This window comes from Rhinopithecus bieti, unplaced genomic scaffold (assembly GCF_001698545.2).
Source record: "Rhinopithecus bieti isolate Rb0 unplaced genomic scaffold, ASM169854v2 scaffold_22522, whole genome shotgun sequence".
NCBI classification, from domain to species: Eukaryota; Metazoa; Chordata; class Mammalia; order Primates; family Cercopithecidae; genus Rhinopithecus; species Rhinopithecus bieti.
In genome coordinates, this window is record NW_016811454.1 from 2,051,868 (window position 1) to 2,070,802 (window position 18,935).

At 39.6% G+C, this 18,935-nt stretch overlaps 1 protein-coding gene across 3 annotated transcripts in view; it reads right to left on the bottom strand.

The window, feature by feature from the left end:
• PARD3B (par-3 family cell polarity regulator beta) overlaps positions 1 to 18,935 on the bottom strand; it is a 1,116,980-nt gene that overhangs the window by 126,117 nt on the left and 971,928 nt on the right. For all 3 annotated transcript variants that reach the window (XM_017893929.1, XM_017893928.1, XM_017893931.1), the window contains one exon: positions 4,092 to 4,227. In XM_017893929.1, coding sequence (XP_017749418.1) covers positions 4,092 to 4,227 — 136 coding nt within the window. The remainder of the gene's footprint in view (positions 1 to 4,091; positions 4,228 to 18,935) is intronic.

Consider the following 18,935-nt stretch of genomic DNA (forward strand, 5'->3'; position numbering starts at 1 on the left):
TCACAGGTGGGAACTGAACAATGAGATCACTTGGACTCAGGAAGGGGAACATCACACACCGGGGCCTATCATGGGGAGGGGGGAGGGGGGAGGGGGGAGGGATAGCATTAGGAGATATACTTAATGTAAATGATGAGTCAATGGGTGCAGCACACCAACATAGCTCATGTATACATATGTAATAAACCTGCATGTTGTGCACATGTACCCTAGAACTTAAACTATATAAAAAAAGAAGGTTGGGTGGGGGGATAATGATACTGCTATTCAGCTCTTGAAAAAGACAACAATAAAGGCACTAATATTTTTAGAAAACTTCAGAGGCATCTCATTGCTAGAATTATTTACAGGATATTCATGCTGCTGTTAAACAAGCAGAGCAGCTTTATCCGCTAAGAAAAAAGCAGCCCGTTGTCAGAGGACTATCTTAAGTTTTATAAAAAATAAAATACCAGCAGATAACAGGTATTATGTTTTCTTCTGGCAAATATTAACACTTCACAGCTAGTACATCTTGCTTATTTAATTGGGCCTATAAAAACTCACCAGACTGTTTCACTTGCAGCCACTGAAATTTTTTCAACTTGTTCTTTACAGCTTTTCAGAGTAAGATGGGAAAACAGTTACAAAACAGAGCAGTTGAAAAGATTTTAAGGTCTCAGGTTCATATTTACAAACCTTACAGTCTGTGTGTATTCATTTATTTTAAAACAAAGTGAATAAATCAGGAGATCTTTTGGAAAAGGGAAAAAATAATCCAACAAATTTGAGAATAAAGGAAGAAAGTATGTCAACTGAGACAATTCCCAAAATGTCCCTATAGTTTTCCCAGCACTCTGTCTCCAACTATGCACCTCCAACAGAATTAACTACTCTCTCTTAGTACATATAGAAGCTAATACTTCGCTATACTATAGCATTTATCACATAAATTATTGTTCTATTTTGCTTGGGCTTAGATCTTTTCCTGGCTAGATCCGGAGTTTCTCCAAGGTAGAAGTAATGTCATATTCTTATTACCAGCACCTGGTCTACACTAAGATTTAGCAAATATTTGTTAAAATGTAATAGGAGTCAGGGGAGAGGAGAGAGAGGAGGAGAGAGGGGAGAGGGAAGGGGAAAGGGCAGAGGGGAGGAGAGAGGGGAGAGGGGAGGGATAAGGGGGAGGGGAGAGGGGAGAGAAGACAGGTATGAAAGCAAGTGAGAACCCAAGGGAGGAGTAAGAGAAATATTAGACTCCAGGCCACCGGGCAGGTGCAATACTGGTAGAGAACTACATACAATTTGGTCTGTGAAGATCTAGAAAGCCCAGGGCCAGCCAAAGAAAAAGTATTAGTCATATATATTTATATATATATTTAAAAATATTCATAGACCCTAATAAGCTTTCAAGGGATTATTCTCATTATTTTGGCCTTGAAGACTTTTGTGAGCATACTTTCATTCTTGCTGGCCTATTTTTAAATGAGTTTACAAGTAGTTGTTAGGTAACTTATCTTTATAATTTCCTTCTCGATAGTTCAGAAGTTCCCCAGTACAGAATGACTCCAGAAAACACTCATCAGGCCTCTCAACCAGAGGCTCTGGCCTTGGGGGAGTTCTAAGTTCATAACAATATTTCTGATGATGCTGATCCACACAGTGGTTTTGTTAGAGGAGTGGGACTGCTTTAGTGTTTACTCAAGGGATTGAAGTCAATGTCCTATTTTTAGAATTGTGGATCAGAATCCTTGATGACAACCTGACACATCCCTTGGGGGTCTCTCCTGGGCCCCATTCTTCCCCTTCATATGACTGTGGTCTGATTTTAGCAAGTGCCCTGGTGGTGATGCTGAAGACCTGCCTTTCTAGGAACCATAATCTCATAAAAGCTGCTTTGTTGGGTCTGGCCGCCTGACAGGAATGAAATGTTAACTTTCTAAACTTGCTTTCCTAGATCTCTCCAAAAGTGGCAAGACAACAGTATAATTTCTCAGGCCTACGCTGAACAAAAGACACTAGTGTTTTTCCTTGGCGTGGGGAGAGGAGAGGAAAGGATGCTGAGATTCTAATCCCTGGCTTGGAGTATCTCAGGCAGTAACAAAGAACACTCATCTTTTATGGCAGTGCATTTCCCAAGCATCCCTTTGGGAAGCCTCAGACCCCAATTGTCTGGGAAACATAAAATCAGTCACTTTTGGCAGAGCTCAACACACCGGAGCATGGGAAACACAAATTAAACTAGAGATACTTCTTTGCTCACTAGATGGTCTGGTTACACGTTTACTTGGCGTAAAAATAGAATCGTTAAAAAAGGGAGCACCCAAGGGTACAGTTATCTTGCTCAGGTTTGGTGAGGGTCAGAGGAAACTTCAAGTCTCATGAAAGTTAACCACCTTCATCCTTTCAGCTTGATGTAAGGAAATCATATAAAATAAGGTCAAAACAACCAGGACTACTTTGTCTAAAATTATTTGTCTTATTTTGCTCATAGGAATTCACAGTGGTTTTGAGATAGAGCACTTTTCAATGCACTGGACATGGTGTTCTGTTTTGGGTACAGTGGAAATGACTTTCCTTTATTTTACTGCTTGTTTGGCTTATGGAGGGAGCTGAGCCTTACCTAACAAGTAGCTCACATCTCTTGTCAGAGGCAGTAAATCGATCTTGATCAAGTTTGAAACTGAATTGTTATCTAATCTGTTATTCTGTGGAAATCTTGCTCTTCTGCTACAGAGAAGCTAAGAGACACGTTTTCCCATCACTCTGGGTGTCATTCTGTTTAATCCTAACATCTGTAATACAACCAATAAATAGCTGTTTGTTCTGATCCATAGTCTCAGACTGCCTCTCTCCCACAAGGCTGAAGCCACTTGGCTTGAGACCGCCCATCTGCACTGTGCACTTCTGATTAGGGTTTGGAAACTCCATTATACACGTGCAATCTTCTGGGCTGAGGAGTTTCGGTTGCTCTGCCCAACAGTGGTGGATCCTGACACTGATTTTCACACCCTAGTGTAGAGATGCATGCATGACAGGCCCCCCACACAGATGTAAGAACTAGAGGGAATCAGCTCAGTCGTCAGTCTCTATTCTCCCCACCCTGACCTTATGAGCATAAACATGAGTGTGAAACTCAGGAAAGGAAACCTGCCTTCATAGATTTGCCTTTCACAGGAGCCGGTGTCTTTCATGGGCATCAGGGATAACCAAGTCCCCTACCTGGTTCTCAGAGCAGCACTATAAGGTGTAGTACAAGGCAGAAATCATTAGAGGGTGAGTGAGAACTGAACCCCAGCAAGGACACTGCTATTATCATGTTCAGCTCTGCTCTGATAACAATGCCAGTAACAAGAACTAACAATTACTGAGCACCAGCTCTATGTCAGGCACTGTTCTATGTATCTGATGAGCACATTTCATGCAATTCTAAGCACCCTCTTCCTGGGCATTTTTGTGGATGCTCAAGAGTTAAGTGCATCATGGAGGCACAGACTTGCTTCTTAAAAACAACACGAGAGGGAATCGTGCCACCCTGAAAAAACCCAGTGAGTTTTTCTTCAGTGGTCACTATATTCTTTTTTGTTCCCTGAATGTCAAAGGATTTAGCAAAAGAATCCTCTAATACAAAACTGCCCTTATCGCAAAACAAATCCATCCTAGCATGCCCGTAAGATCAGCAGAATGTGAAGTGCTCAGATCCAATAAACAAACAACTGACATGTCTGACAATAACCCTTTTGAAATTTACTTCTAATCACTATTTTCCAAAGGAGAGATGGCTTGTGTTGCAATAATCAAAGCTCGGTAGATGGTGACCAAGATCCCTTGTCCTCTTTAAAGTAGCTAACTTATGCCTCCCCCAAATCAGTTGGCATATAACAGGAAGTATGAGAGCAATCAGAATGAACTACTGCACATTCATGGGGTTTGATTTCCATAAACAGTTTCTGTTGGAGAATACGCCTGTGGTTTGGGTAATGTTCCTATCTATGAAGCCCAAGAAACCTAAATATAATCTGATACGTACAGAACATTCTTGACCGTGTTCTTCTGCTCTAAACATTCTTAGAAAAGATGAATTCAGTGATTGAAATCATGCATGAGCTTACCCAGAGAAGGTCATACTCAGACGGCCTTGCTCTTCCTTCATTGTCTTCATATAAAGGGAAACCTTCCCTCCGAGCCTGATAATACTCTTTCCGCAACTTCTGGATGCGGTCAGTGCTTCCGCCTGTGGGACGGCCACTACAGGATACAGAGAAATAATCAGAGTCACACAGTGTACATCATCTTTGAAGTCACTTTTGGATCTTCTTGTTAAAGGAGTTGACATCCAAATTTGGAAGATTCAATAATGTAATTCAAATATGCCAGGAAAATGGTGAAATCAGTCATAAATATGAACAAAAAGTGGTCTTTACATGCCTACCTTTAGTTCCAAGGGTCAAATGTCTGACTTGGGATTAATAAATGCCTTTTGAATGAGAAGGTAAGATAGAGTCCTGACCTTTTAGAGCAATTAAAAGACCCACCGCTTTTTTCTTACAATCACACACACAGAGTTTTGTCACATTTTAATGTGGATATCTCATTTTCTCAGTAAGTATTGTTGATTTGGGACAAAGCTCCAGTTGTTTGACCTGAAGGCTGGATATGAGACAGGGTTGGCATATGCCAGCATTCATTTCCATGAGGCTCATGAATTGTGGGAGTGGGGGGTGGGGATGGGATACATGTCAATATCTGGGTACAGTTAGGGTATATGTAAAAAAGGTAATAGTAAACAAACAAACAAACAAAAAGCAGGAAAAAAGTGTTTTTTAAAAAGAGGTAGGGGAAGTTGGTGTAGAGTAGAATGTACTTATCCAAGGTTCTTCTCTCTGTACTTTAGCCAGTACTTCCTCTTAGGAATTATAGCTTTTCCAGTAACTCATCTGCCCAACCCCAAACTGCTCAGCTAGCAGTTCCCTTGGAGCTTAGATTAGGTTATTGTGGTTATTTTAGTCGAACCAATACCACATGATATTATACAGGGCTAGGGAGCAAAAGAATGACAGGCAGATCTGAACAGTCATTCTACTTATTTGGTTCATTTGAGGCATAACTGAGTGCCCCACTGCACCAGACCTCATGTTAAAATCTGGGAACGGAAAAAGGAACACTTCACAATCCTTACCTGCAAAAACAAATAGTCTGGGAGGTAGGGGACAGAGAGGGATACAGAAGACTACAGTCCATTAGGACTGGTGCTCTTACAGAGATTTGCACTGGGGTCATGGGAATGCAGAGTGCTTAAACTTTGACAAGGTGAGAGCAGGGCCATTGAAGAAAATCACTGAAGGCTCCATGGAGGAGATGACACTTCAGCTGAGCCTTGAAGGATACAAAGGTGCTCAACAGCTAGACAAGTGAGATGAGGATACTCCAGGTAGAGGGGAGGCAGTGAGTGCAAAGTAAAGCAATGAGAAAGCATCTTGCTTTACAGATATGCAAGTTGGTCAGTTTGGGTAAGCAGTGGTCCTCAACTTCTTTTGTCCCGCCTTACACACATACCAGGTGTATGGCGCATGTTCCCTTTCCGCTCTCATTTACAAAGCCAATTTGAATAAAGGTGAGTTCTGGTGACTTTGGTTTAACTTTTTTTTCTTTTTTTTTTTTTAGTCAGAGTCTCACTCTGTCACCCAGGCTAGAGTGCAGTGGCTTGATCTCAGCTCACTGCAACCTCTGCCTCCTGGGTTCAAGCGATTCTCCTGTCTCAGCATCCAAAACAGCTGGGATTACAGGCGCCTGCCACCATGCCTGGCAAACTCTTTGTGTGTGTGTGTACGTGTGTGTGTATGTGTATTCTTAGTAGAGATGAGGTTTCACCATGTTGGCCAGGCTGGTCTAGTACTCCTGACCTCAAGAGATCTGCTTGACTCGGCCTCCCAAAGTGCTAGGATTACAGGCATGAGCCACCACACAGGGCCATAGCTTAGGGGTATTTTGAATTTACTCTAATAATGACAGAAGCATATCACTTACAAATTTTGGTACTTTAACTCAATTGTAACATCTTATCAATCATGACACATTTCACCGGTATGTGAGAATCACAACTGTAGCATTTAGGGAATAAACACAGGAAAAAAAATCCAGAAAGTCATGAACTAAGTGCAAAACACGCTGTATCTTCTCCCTTGTGTCAACATTTTAAAGAAATATAGGAGGGTCAAGGAGAAGAGGGACACGTGAGGCCTGGAAAGGTAGGTACAGCACCAGTGTGAAGAGCTTTGCATGTCAAAAAGATCCCTAAATATTACAGTTGGGTTCTAAGTTTAAATGAGATATCTGATAATATGAGGCATCTAAAAGCAACAGAAAGAGGTCATCTATTTTTTAAACATATTTTAGAACTATGCTTGTAAATTATATTAAAAAAAAGTAGTGAGTAAACACCTTTTGCAGGAAAAGCACTGTTCTCAAACTAGATGGTAAGTTAATTGCAAACTGGATGTTGTACTTCTCTGCCTTGTGGCTCCTCCCTGACAGTCTGCACAGGGTTCTGGGCTTCCTGGGTGCTCTACAGACACTCAGCAGCTGATGCCTTTCTTTCAGAACAGACGAACCCTTGGGAATCACGTACCTTTCTTTTTTTTCAATATGTATGTTAAAACTCTCATAATAGTTCTAATTCTCTTTCTTTACTATACTTAAAGTTTTCTTTGAGCACTTGAAAAATATAGTAAGAACAAATTAAAAGTCTTGATAAGTTTTTCTGAACCATGGGCAGGCAGGAAAAGCAGCACAGTCTATTTTGCACAGCTTCCCTAGCTCTTGAGTAATACGAGATGACCATGGTGTCTGTATCCAATGCACAGGCTTCTGTCGATTACGGAAATTCATGAGCTGCGTTCAAACTCACCAGATGAGTTCAATCAACATGGTGCAAACATCGCATACATAATCTATTAGTTTACCCCAAAGAAACTGAAGCCTTGAATTCAAGTAGAATGAAGTCATCAGTAATAAAGAAAAAAAAAAAGAAACTGATAAAGCACTGTTTTTTAAAAACACACTTTTCTTCCATTTGTGGTGGAAAAAAATTTTACTGAAACTGTAAACTATTCTTCCATATGCCTATAAATACATAAATTTAAAAATATGGGTTTGATCAGATTGCTGTTCTCAAATAAGGGAATGGGGCAGGAATACAGAATCAGTTGTTCAGGATTCAGAAAGTCCCCTGTGGCTGACAGGAACATGACTATTTACCCAGAAAAGAAATCTGGCCCAAGAGAAAAAACAGGAAAACAGCCCAGAAGTCATGGACCATCTAAGTGCAAAATATGCTGTATCTTCTCCCTTGGTTGAATATTTTTTAAAAACATGGAACACTGTGCAAACCTTTTGTGATAACCTGGGACTACGTCTCAATATCATCTCTGCTTTTTTCCTCTCAACCCTCATTCTACTTTTAGAAACAGTATCAGACTTTTCCCAAATACATATTTTAGGTGGTAAGATTAGGGATAGCAAATGCCAATTTCTGATTTGTAGCTCTTCTCAGCAGATAGTACACATACGCTTACCACCAAATTAATAAAAATAATATATACTACTATTATAACCAAAGCAATTACTTGATTCTATGTTGCACTGAAGATGTAGAAACTTAGCAATCTTTAGAGGGACATACAAACACCTTTGTGAAAGCGGCAATCATCATAATAGTTATAATTTATAGAACACTTATATAGCAAATATATTACTTACTCCACTCTCTGTCCACAGCAGACATCACGAATCAATTACAGCATTCTTTCCCAATGCTGTAATTGGGAAAGAATTCTCCGAATTCTTTTAGCCTAGAACTTCAGAAAACCACTACTAATCTATAGGAATTGGTACATGGGTTTATTTACAATTCCTGTGTAACAGGTGCTGTCAATATCTCAAAACCTCAAAAAATATTGATGGATTTATTATTCTGCTCAATAAAGATGAAGAATATGAAGCTCCTAGCAAATAGATGATTAACAAGTGTTGTCTCACTTCAAAGACTGCTCTTCCACTATGGCTTACTGTCTTCCAACCTACTTCCCTTCCTTCATCTATGTTTTAGAGACTGGGTCCTCTAGCAAGATACTGAACAAGAATGGAAGTGAAGGCTAGCCTACAGGATTTACTTTCTGAGGATTCCCATTTTCCTTCCCTATTTATATGTCATTTGTTCTATATTCCTTGTTTATGGAATTTAGCAGCACAGATTCTAGAAATAGCTTCAGAAGTGACATCAGATCATGATGTAACTCAAATACTACTGAAACCATGTAAACCTAGTAAAAGTGTCAATAACCTCATCTCCACATTGTTAGTTTAACAATTAGGCTTTCCGTATTATTATTATTATTATTTTTTTTTTTTTTTTTTTTTTTGAGGCGGAGTCTCACTCTGTCGCCCGGACTGGAGTGCAGTGGCCGGATCTCAGCTCACTGCAAGCTCCACCTCCCGGGTTTACGCCATTCTCCTGCCTCAGCCTCCCGAGGAGCTGGGACTACAGGCGCCTGCCACCTCGCCCGGCTAGTTTTTGTATTTTTTTTTTTAGTAGAGACGGGGTTTCACCGTGTTAGCCAGGATGGTCTACGATCTCCTGACCTCGTGATCTGCCCGTCTCGGCCTCCCAAAGTGCTGGGATTACAGGCTTGAGCCTTCACTAAATGAAGTAAAGCCCTGGCCATCCTTACAAAAAGTTTCTATTACAGCTGTATCCCTATATAGGTGATCAATGACAGTCTTACACTTTTGATGTGCTGGAATTTTATGTTAAATTAATTCAACCAGTATAACAACATGATGTATATTGTAATGATTTTAAACATAAATTATACTGCTTATGCCTTTAAAGGCAGGTATATCATTAAACAGGCCCTTCTTATAACACTTTAGAGCTGGACAGAACTTAAAGTTGTAATGGATTTCAGAAACCATGTCATTTTCTTCATAGCCACCTACAGCAACAAATTCCCACATGTCATAAACATCACACTAAGGCATTTGGAATCTAGCCTTATTCTTCCCAGTTTAAAATGACCTCAACTGTAGTACTTTTTAAAATGAGTGTTCATCTGTGCATGCCTTCATCTCCTCCCATGACTGCGGCAGGCTAAAAAAAATTAACATTTATCGAGCTCCTGTGATGTCCTAAAGACAATATTTGTGCTTTATATACCTCATCTCATTTAAGCCTCGGTCAAATCTGTGAAGATGACATTGTTGTTGACATTTTACACACGAGCACACTGAGGCTCAGAGACGTTAAGTAACACAACTGGTGAATGGTGGGCCAGGAGATTTGTGTGACTCCTAACCAGTGCTATTTCTACTATATCATGTTGCCTTGCAAGAAAGGCATTAAAATGCAGCAGGCATTTTGTGGCTGCAGTTCACAGGCATTTCAAGGCAGAGGGAATTTAGCAGAGCACATTTATAGCTGTACCTTTTGATATTCTTTTATTTGCACAGCTCTTTGAAATAAAAATAGAAATAGAAGTAACCAAAGTAACAGAAATACATGCAATGAAGTCCGTATTCATTAAAAAATGATTTTGGAGCCACTGCAGGCTGAGATTTCTGGGCAATTAATATTATATCTCTAACAGGCTTATGTAGAGAGCTGGTATAAAACTGAATGGAGTGCAAAAGAGAATCAACATATGACAAAGATCCTACATGAAAGATGCACTCTGGATCAGGACCAGGACTGAGAGGCAGACAGAACTGCTGGGGAAGTTCACCACTAACTGAATGAGAAGGAGGTGGTCACTACCACCATTACCACCAAATCCTGGCCACTGTGGGACTTGTGAATTATCTGTGATTACATATGTATAAGTGGGCATCTATGTAAATACATGCATCCTAACCAGGACTCAGTTGTATATAGTTGATTTCAAACAGCTTTTTCTGTTTTCGTGTTGTTTTCATACAGCCTCAAGATGTAGCTCTTCATTTTGAAGGAGAGGTGTTGGCCTTTGGTGAGCACCGCCCTTATTTGTGGGTACCAGCCTGGTGTCCAGATTTGATGATGCAGTTAAGAAATGGTCTTTATAAGGTCAGGTGAGGTGGCTCATGCCTGTAATCCCAGTACTTGGGAGGCTGAGGTGGGCGGATCACCTGAGGTCAGGAGTTCAAGGCTAGCCTGGTCAACATGGCGAAAACCCATCTCTACTAAAAATATAAAAAAAATTAGCTGGTTTGGTGGCATGCACCTGTAATCTCAGTTACTAGGGAGGCTGAGGCAGGGGAATCACTTGAACTCAGGAGGTGGAGGTTGCCATGAGCTGAAATCATGACACTGCACTCTGGCCCGGGCAACAGAGCAAGACTGTCTCAGGAAAAGAAAAAAAAAAAAAAAAAAGAAAAAGAAAAGAAATGGCTTTTATAGCCTGGAACTTTAACAGGAATATTCCTATCTGGAGGTGATAATCCCTACGAACTCTCTGAATAAAACCCTTTAAATTGGATGTATGCGTGTCAACAACAGTCAAGTAGGATAGTGAGTGTTTTTGAGTTTAGTGTTTGACAGATTCTTTAATTTTTTAATGAATTTACTGTAAAACGTTATTTTGATGCTTCCTTTAAGATTGTTAATTATATAAATATGGTGTTAATTTCTGTATACTTACAAAAGGGTGGAATTTCAATGGCTTTCTCAAAAAGGGTTTAAAGACATGGAATAAAGAAAAACACCTTGGTACCCTTTAAGAATGCCAAGATACTATTATTTTCCTGACTTCTTCCCCAGGGGAGGGTTGTTTGTTTTGTCTTCTGGCATGTAAGAGGCTAAAATCATCCTAGCTTTATTTTAAACTTAAAATTTAACAGTACCATAGTTCTGCCTTAGAAAACAGGGCAGTTTTTTTTTTCTTTTTTTCCCATAGTGGGAATAGAGCTTCTAAAACACCTGAGATTCTATGGCATTCACACTCTCAATAACATAACTATCATAAAATCTAACGAGCTATATGCACTCTTATTTTGCTAATTTTTCTCAAATCCCAAGAAAAGATTCTGGAAGAGAATATTCAGCTGAAGACAGATAGTCACGGACACAAGTATTATTTATTTTCAGTTGGCGATCAAGATTTCTGTCATAAAATTTTGAGAGACTCTCATACATGTACTTAGGATTCTTAATTGAAGAGCATTTAAGATTTAAAGAAACTACACCCCCAATACCACTTACACTCATAGTCTCCATAATGAAAATACATTTATATAGTGTGCCCATATATACTAATTTAATAATAAATGTTTTTTAAGGAACTTAATTCCATAGCATTCTTCAAATGATAGTTTAGAGCAGTTCTGAAAATTATCCAGGGTAAATATCCAGGTAAAGTTATGATTGTGTAAATCCTCTATTTTCCCACTGTTCCCATTTCTTATAAAGAATCCCTATTTTTTTCAAAGGTGCATTGACAAATAAGATTTTTCACTGTTTAGTCTGGTGAAATTTTAGGACTGATAGCTGACTATCCATGGACAACTTTGGGGATACTTCTTTCTAATTTATCGCCAAATTTACTGTCACTATTCATGAAGGTAGCCCCCATTTCAAATTATTTTTGCCAAAAATTCCCCCCCCCCAATAACAAGAATATGTCTTTGCTTATATGGACATTTAATTTCCACCAGATTTAAGTTATCTTGTTGATGAAAACAATTACTCTAAATTAAGGGCTCTTGTTTACTATAATTGCCTATAATATTCTATATTAAGAATAATGAATGTAGAGAAAGGGTGAATAATATTAAACAGACAACACAAACTTTCCAAATGTAAAATCTGCTTTTATTTCTAAGGGCTTCTCTTGTCAATTATCTCTGACATTATACCTCTTCTTAGTAGGTGAGGAAACAATGCTTCGGCATCTTAAGAGAGTATTTAATGTCACATAAAACGGCAGCAGAATCTGATGAAAAACTATGCTCTACACTAACAGAAAACTTTGAAAAGTGTGTCTTTGCATGAATTTTCAAGGGTTCAACAAAATTACTCCTTATGTCAGGATCCTGTGGGCAACCTGAGAAACTGGTCCAGAGAGGTTAACATGCAAGTTAGGGTCATAAGGTAGAAGAAAACCTGAAAATCACAATAATACATCAGCTCAGACTATAATCCTGAACTGCGGTCCTCCCCCCAGCCATCCTGATGCTGCCTGTGGCATTCTGACCTGGATGCAACAATCTGACAACCTGGCTTGGCTTACCTAGGCTCCTGTCCTCACCATGGCAACCTGAGGCTGACCTTTTGTCTTTCTCAATGTGTTTCCTGCTTTCAGCATCTGCCTCCTTTGAGATCCTCGTCTTGGTATTTCCATCCCTAGCTTGGTAACTGACCCTTTGACTCCTACAGCTCGAAGATTTGTCTTGGAAATCTTAACCCTGGGCTGGACCTCGACCGAGTGAATCAAGCCATAGTGGTGAAGCATAAAGAAATAAAGGCCCACTTCCCTTGGCAATTTTGAAATGGTAAGCACTTCCATGCACACCACGAACCACAGCTACCATTTACCACTGAAAGTAATCCATTGCTTCGCGCTGGCAACTTCCTCTTATGTGATTGAGTGTTGTGACTGAGAATCATCACCAGATCAATGTCATCTCCTCTTCTGATAAAAGACATTGCTCTCCCTTTGCTCTTTATTGCTTGGGACAATGCAAGGCTGGCTTCTGATCAGAACATTCTGCTTCTGTATCTCCATTTCTCACAAAGGGAAAAATACCTTAGGAGTGACCCTGACAGTGTTACTCAAAATTCAACAACATGCCAGTTATTATTTATGGTTTCAGTTCACCATAATAAGCCAGTAACAAATAACTGCCTTATTATAATACTGTACAATGACCTCCTGTGTTCAAATTTTAGAAGTCAGTTTTGCCATTAGTCATAAAATACTATACACACACACACACACACACACACACACACACACACACACACACACACATATAGAGACAGAGTCTTACACTGTTGCCCAGGCTGGAGTACAGTGGGGTAATAATAGCTCATTGTAACCTCGAATTCCTGAGCTCAACCTATCCTCCTGTCTCGGCCTCCTAAGGCACTGGGGTTATAGGTGTGAGCCACTGCAAACCATTGCACCCAGACCCCAGTGCAATATTTTTGAGCCTTAAGTAATTTACACAAATACTGGATACTTCAAATTTATGTGTAAGTGTGTAATATGTATTGTCTCAACGCATTTTGCCAATTTTATTAGCAACATACAGTATGTGGGTGTCACAGAAGAAATTTATCAAGTGTTTAATACAGTAATTTTGGTTTCTTAAAAAAGAAAGAATTTTAAATATAGTTGAAAAGTTCACACTGAATGGCACCAATATTATCTCTTTCTTTCTACTCTATTTCTTTGTAAAACAAGCATACATAGATGCAAAGAAAAATAGATTTAGATTAATTTGCAACTGTGCATCCATTATGTCTTCTATTAAAAAATGATAAATAAGCCATGTCCTATATTATAATTCATATAGATATAGCTGTTCGAACATGGCTGGAGTATAGTGATAATGCATCACAGCTGCATTTAATTGACACACCAAATATTCGAGCTTAGACACAAACAGAGGCTTGGGGGCAGAATAGTAATTTAAGTAGTGATAGTGCTTCCAATGGCCATTCCATTTAATGAACATATGTCCCTGAACATGAACTGAGTTGATTTCCTTTGGTCAGTGTCAGTTCCTAGGCACCTTTCCTAATGTAAGTTTTCTGTTGTGCTGAACATCATTTCAGTATTTAAGGATGTATATTACTTGTACAACATGGCCTTCTATATGCAAGCCAACTACTTCAGCTGATGTTCAACCAAGGGAATAGCTGTCTAATGCAGTGCTAAAGAAACAGCAGTGAGTGGGTTTAGCGAGAGATCATAGGCAGTGTTCAATATAGCATCCTCCTAAAGCACAGGTCACCAACCCCCAGGCCATAAACTGGTACCAGTCCATGGCCTGTTAGAAACTGGTGAGCTTACACAGGTGAGCATTACTGCCTGAGTTCTGCCTCCTGTCAGATCAGTGGCTGCATTAGATTCTCATAGGAGCATTAACCCTGTGGTGAACCGTGCATGCAAGAGATGTAGCTTGCATGGTCCTTATGAGAATCTAGTGCCCGGCCCCGTGTTCCCCAAACCCGACATCCCCCACCCAGTAGAAAAATTGTCTTCCAGGAAACCAGTCCCTGGTGCCAAAAAGGTTGGGGACCACTGTCCTAAAGTGTTTCCCAAGATTAATTTTGTCAATACACAATTTTTGTCTCATGTAATGACTTTAGAAACTAACCTTGTTTAAGACATGACTCCACTTGGAATACTATAGGTTTTCCCAAAGGACTTGATGGTCCAAAACAAAATTAGCAAAATATTGATTAAAAGGTAAATAGAGGAAACCTACAAAACTTGTATTATTTTAATTATCGTTCACCTTCTTGAACTGAACAAAAGACAGTTTAAGGAGAAATAAAATGTTGTTTAGATGGTACTTGAACAAATTAATGATTACACCAATACGCACACACTCAATGCCTTCTCGAAGAAATTCTCACCAACAACTGCAAGAACTGCAAAGATAAAATTATTATCTTTTAGGCTTAAATCAAACACAGCTTGAGTTTTAAGAATACATATCTGACATTTATATGTGGATTAAACTTTCAGGGTCAATTCTGGAAAAAATAAGCCTTTATGGGCTACAGGCCATGAAACCTTGGGAATTTCCTAGGCCTCCATGAAATTCCTTCTTCCTCAGAGAAAACAACATAGAAGTTCTCTCTTCTCCCAAGAGATCCTGGAATACCATCAAAGGCCACTGATTCCCAACAGCTGGGTACTTAACCTTTCCTTTCAGATAATAAGAAAGTAAGTTTTAATTGACTACACAATTTTAAGGAAAATAAGGACACTCTAAATAATTTAGTGCATGATGGTAGCTTGTATTTTTTTCATTTAGAGGATTATATCAGTTAGAAGAGAACAGTCAGGATAGTGCATAGTGAAAAGTGAAAAATATAACAAAATGTCAGTAGATTAATACAGCAGTTTCTTACTCACACAACAATGCTTTTGTTTTTCTTTCCCAATGGAGGGTTTTGGGAAAATAATAACAGTGACAAAAGAAAACAACGTTTTAAAAAAGGAGAAAACATTTTTCAATTGAAAGAAGCTAAAGATTGTGATTAGGAGCTCAACCCTCGGCGTTAAGGGTCAAAGTGTTCTAAATATATGTGATAAGTGAACTAGTCCTTACTTTTCTACTGTTAAAGGATATACATTCTCCAAATGCCCAGAAGGGATGCCTGGGTCACATAGGTAAGTGACCATGGGGCCGATCTTAATGATCACATATGGTGTTAAATCGTGCTATATAACAAACATAGAATACGCAGTATTCTAAAATGATTAGCATAAAGCAATTAGGTCTAAGAGGTCCAAGAATTCACGAACATATTTTGATATCACCTACATTCTTTTCATTCCTTTTACATCCATATGGTATTCTGAGATTTTTAAATAAGGTTATAACAATTAATCCAAATAGATTCTCAACTTGTGATATGGTTTGGCTCTGTGTCCCCAACTCAAATCTCATGTTGAATTGTAATCTCCAGTGCTGGAGGTGGGGCCTGGTGGGAGGTTACTGGATCATGGGGGTGGATCCTTCATGAATGGTTTAGCACCATCCCCTTGGTGCTGTTCTTGTGGCAGTGATTGAGTTATCACGAGATCCGGTTGTTTAAAAGTGTGTAGCACCTTTCCTCCTCCACCTTTACCCGCCCAACCCACTCTTCCTCCTGCTCCACACACATAAGATGTGTCTGCTTCCCCTTTGCCTTCCCCCATAAGTAAAAGCTCCTTGAGGCCTCTCCAGAGGCAGATGCTGCCATGTTTCCTGTACAGCCCATGGAACCGTGAGCCGACCTCTTCTCTTTATACATTCATTACCTAGCCTCAGGTATTTCTTCATATCAATGCTAGAATGGACTGATACAAATTGCATCAAAAGTTAGCATCTACTTAGCTCCCAAAGGGCATTAAATCCAAGAATATCCCACAGCTCTCATTAGCCTGGATGGAAAGTGAGCTCTGGTAACCCTGGGCCTCATAATGACCTTCCAACATTAGGGGTGTACAGAATAGCAGACAGCTGACATTACCATCTCCTATGGATCATTTCAGTTGTTTTTCAAAGATGTTTAGATTCTTACAAATCCTTGCTAGGAGAATGCTGGCTTGCTCTTCAAAACAGAATGGAAAATAATAAACTGGTAGCAGACCTAAATCTTCAACTGCTTTTAAAAGCTCTCCAATAACCCTCTGAAAAATTTCTGATGTGTACACTTATTTAAGCTTTATTTATTCATAAATATTGCTGTGGCCTTAGGGATGTAAAGGTGATTAAGACCCCGACTTGACCCCCAGGGATTTCACAGTCTAGTGGGGGAGACGGAGATATAAATAAATAATGACAGTGCAATGTGGCAGTTACTAAGAGGAAGTATCATGAAGTAAAATGAACTCCGACAGTAGCTCAGAGCAGAGGGTGTTAACCCTGCTTGGGGAGGTCAGGAAATGCCTCTTAGAGAAGTGGGGACAAGGATAAGGAGAGGGTGGCTGGGCATGCCAGCTAGAAGGAACACCACTTGGAAAGGGGTGGCCACATGAAAGGGCACACAGTCAGGCACTGCAGAAGTGTGGAGAATGTGTGGAGAAACTGGGAAATTCAGCCAGTAAGACCTGAACAGCCCCATCCGCCAATCTTTCTAAAGGGGATGATACAGACCCATTGAAGGATTTCAAGTAGGGACAGTACCACCATCCTCAGAGTTCTGCTTCATATCAAGAGAACCGTGGGAGACCTTAGCTCTCTGTAACCCCATATATCACAACCTATGGAAGGAACCAGCTGACCTCTCTGAGCCTTTCTTGTACTTAGATTTGATGATTTCTCCTGTGTGCATACAGTGCGGGCTAAATGGTTGACCAAATCATTGGCAAAAGTTCTCTATTTCCATCTCCCTACTTGTTGGCTACTGTGCCAGAGGGCTACTGGAGATGGGGGCAAGGGGACACTGAAACTTTCTTTCAGTTTGAAAACTGGTAATTTTCTATAACCAGAGCTCTTGTTTGACTAGTAACATTATCTGGTGATGAAGCACGATGCATCAGTAATATAGTGATAAATTTCCCATTAGGAATCTGGGTCTGGCTGCCAAACCAGACAGCAAAAAGTTAAAATGAAACAAAACAAAACAAATGAAACCGACCCATCATAGGTTGACAAAGACTTTTTTTCCCCCACTGGCACTTAAAGGGAAAGTAGGCAGAGAATCTTAATTAATAAATAGCCATTGCCCCACTCAGGCGAGGTAATGGCAACGCCTGAGTATCTGCCATGGAGCAATTTGTAGCTGTCTTCTTGATCTGAAAAGTGAATGAGTTGTCGAATATCAAAGAAGAGGGAAAATTAGGCACTCTGCTGCTGACAATTGAACTCTATAAATAGCCCACAGTGAAAATGAATAAAAAAAAAATTGCCCTTCCTCCAGCTTTCAGTAGCCTCTCGTAGCCTCTCGACAGTGTGACAGTTGCTAGTTTTTTCAATAAACATGATGTCAATTATGCCTTTTATCCATCATGGTGAAGTCATGTATGGGGAATAATTGAGTATCTTTTTTTCTGGCACTTCACATAACAATGCTTTTCCATTTTATTTATATCATACTGAGGTAAAGCAGCTGTCTGATCTGTAATCTATACGTTCCGTCAACACTATGCTTTCTGATTCTTTGCTTTGTTCCAACAGCTTTATTAGCAACAGTCTTTTAGTCAGCTGTCAATTATCTGCAGAAACAGGAGGTCTGGAAGAGCATGAAAATAAAACTACAGATGATTTTGAAAAAAATCTCATTTAAACCCGCAACTTTAGTTTCTTTCCCAACAAGTGTTTTCCCAGAGCTGTAAATAATACCCCAATTAATTGACTCGAGTTTCACATTCTTTCCCTTGCACAGCCCCTTGTTTGGTAAAGATACTAAGGAAAAGAAAAAAGGCCAAAAGACAGGCAGGATGGGAAAAGCAGAGGGGCTACAGAGGCTCACAGGAGGAAAACAGAATTTGGACAGTCGAGAGTTAATGACCCAGGAAACATTTCCCTAGAGGATTTACTGTGGTCCTAGAGGAATGTAACTTTTTAGATGAAAAGTACCAGGTATTAGTTTTCCAAATGAATAAACTGAAAGGAAAAAGTTACACTGAACACAGTTACAGAATTAATGAGTACTCACATATCCAACTAATAAAAGGAGGTTTTGGGTGACTGTCCTTGTTTCCCAAATTCTATTTGCCATGAACTTTTAATATTGTCTGTGGTATTTCCCCCCCCATTTGTAGCATTAAGTGTAGTCACTCAGATGTCATTAGTTCCTCATTTGTTACAGGACTGTGTTCCTAGGAAGTACAGGCGAGGAACATGTGGAATGGCGTTGCGTTATGTTGTACATTCCATATTAAGATGAAAGGAGGTAACATGTTTTATTCGGGATGGTTTCTAACAAATAATCTCTTATCCAAGTGTAAATAAGCCCACTGCCCCCTAGCTAGAAGCTTCCCCCCCTTCCAATTCTACATAAAATATAAGCCGCAAGGCTTAAATTGAATCACTATGTTATTTCTTTATATATTTACTTTGGCATTTAAAAAAAAACTGAATACATATTGTATATCTAAGAGAGCATCTAAATTTATAACTTGAAAAAAAGGGAATCATTTCCTCTTCTTCAAAGATGCTTTTTAATACTGTGTCCAAAATATCTAGGGAATTGGAAGGAGAAAAAGGAGAGAGGGGAGGGAGAGCGAGGAAAGAAAAAGAGCTAATGGTCAAAATGCATC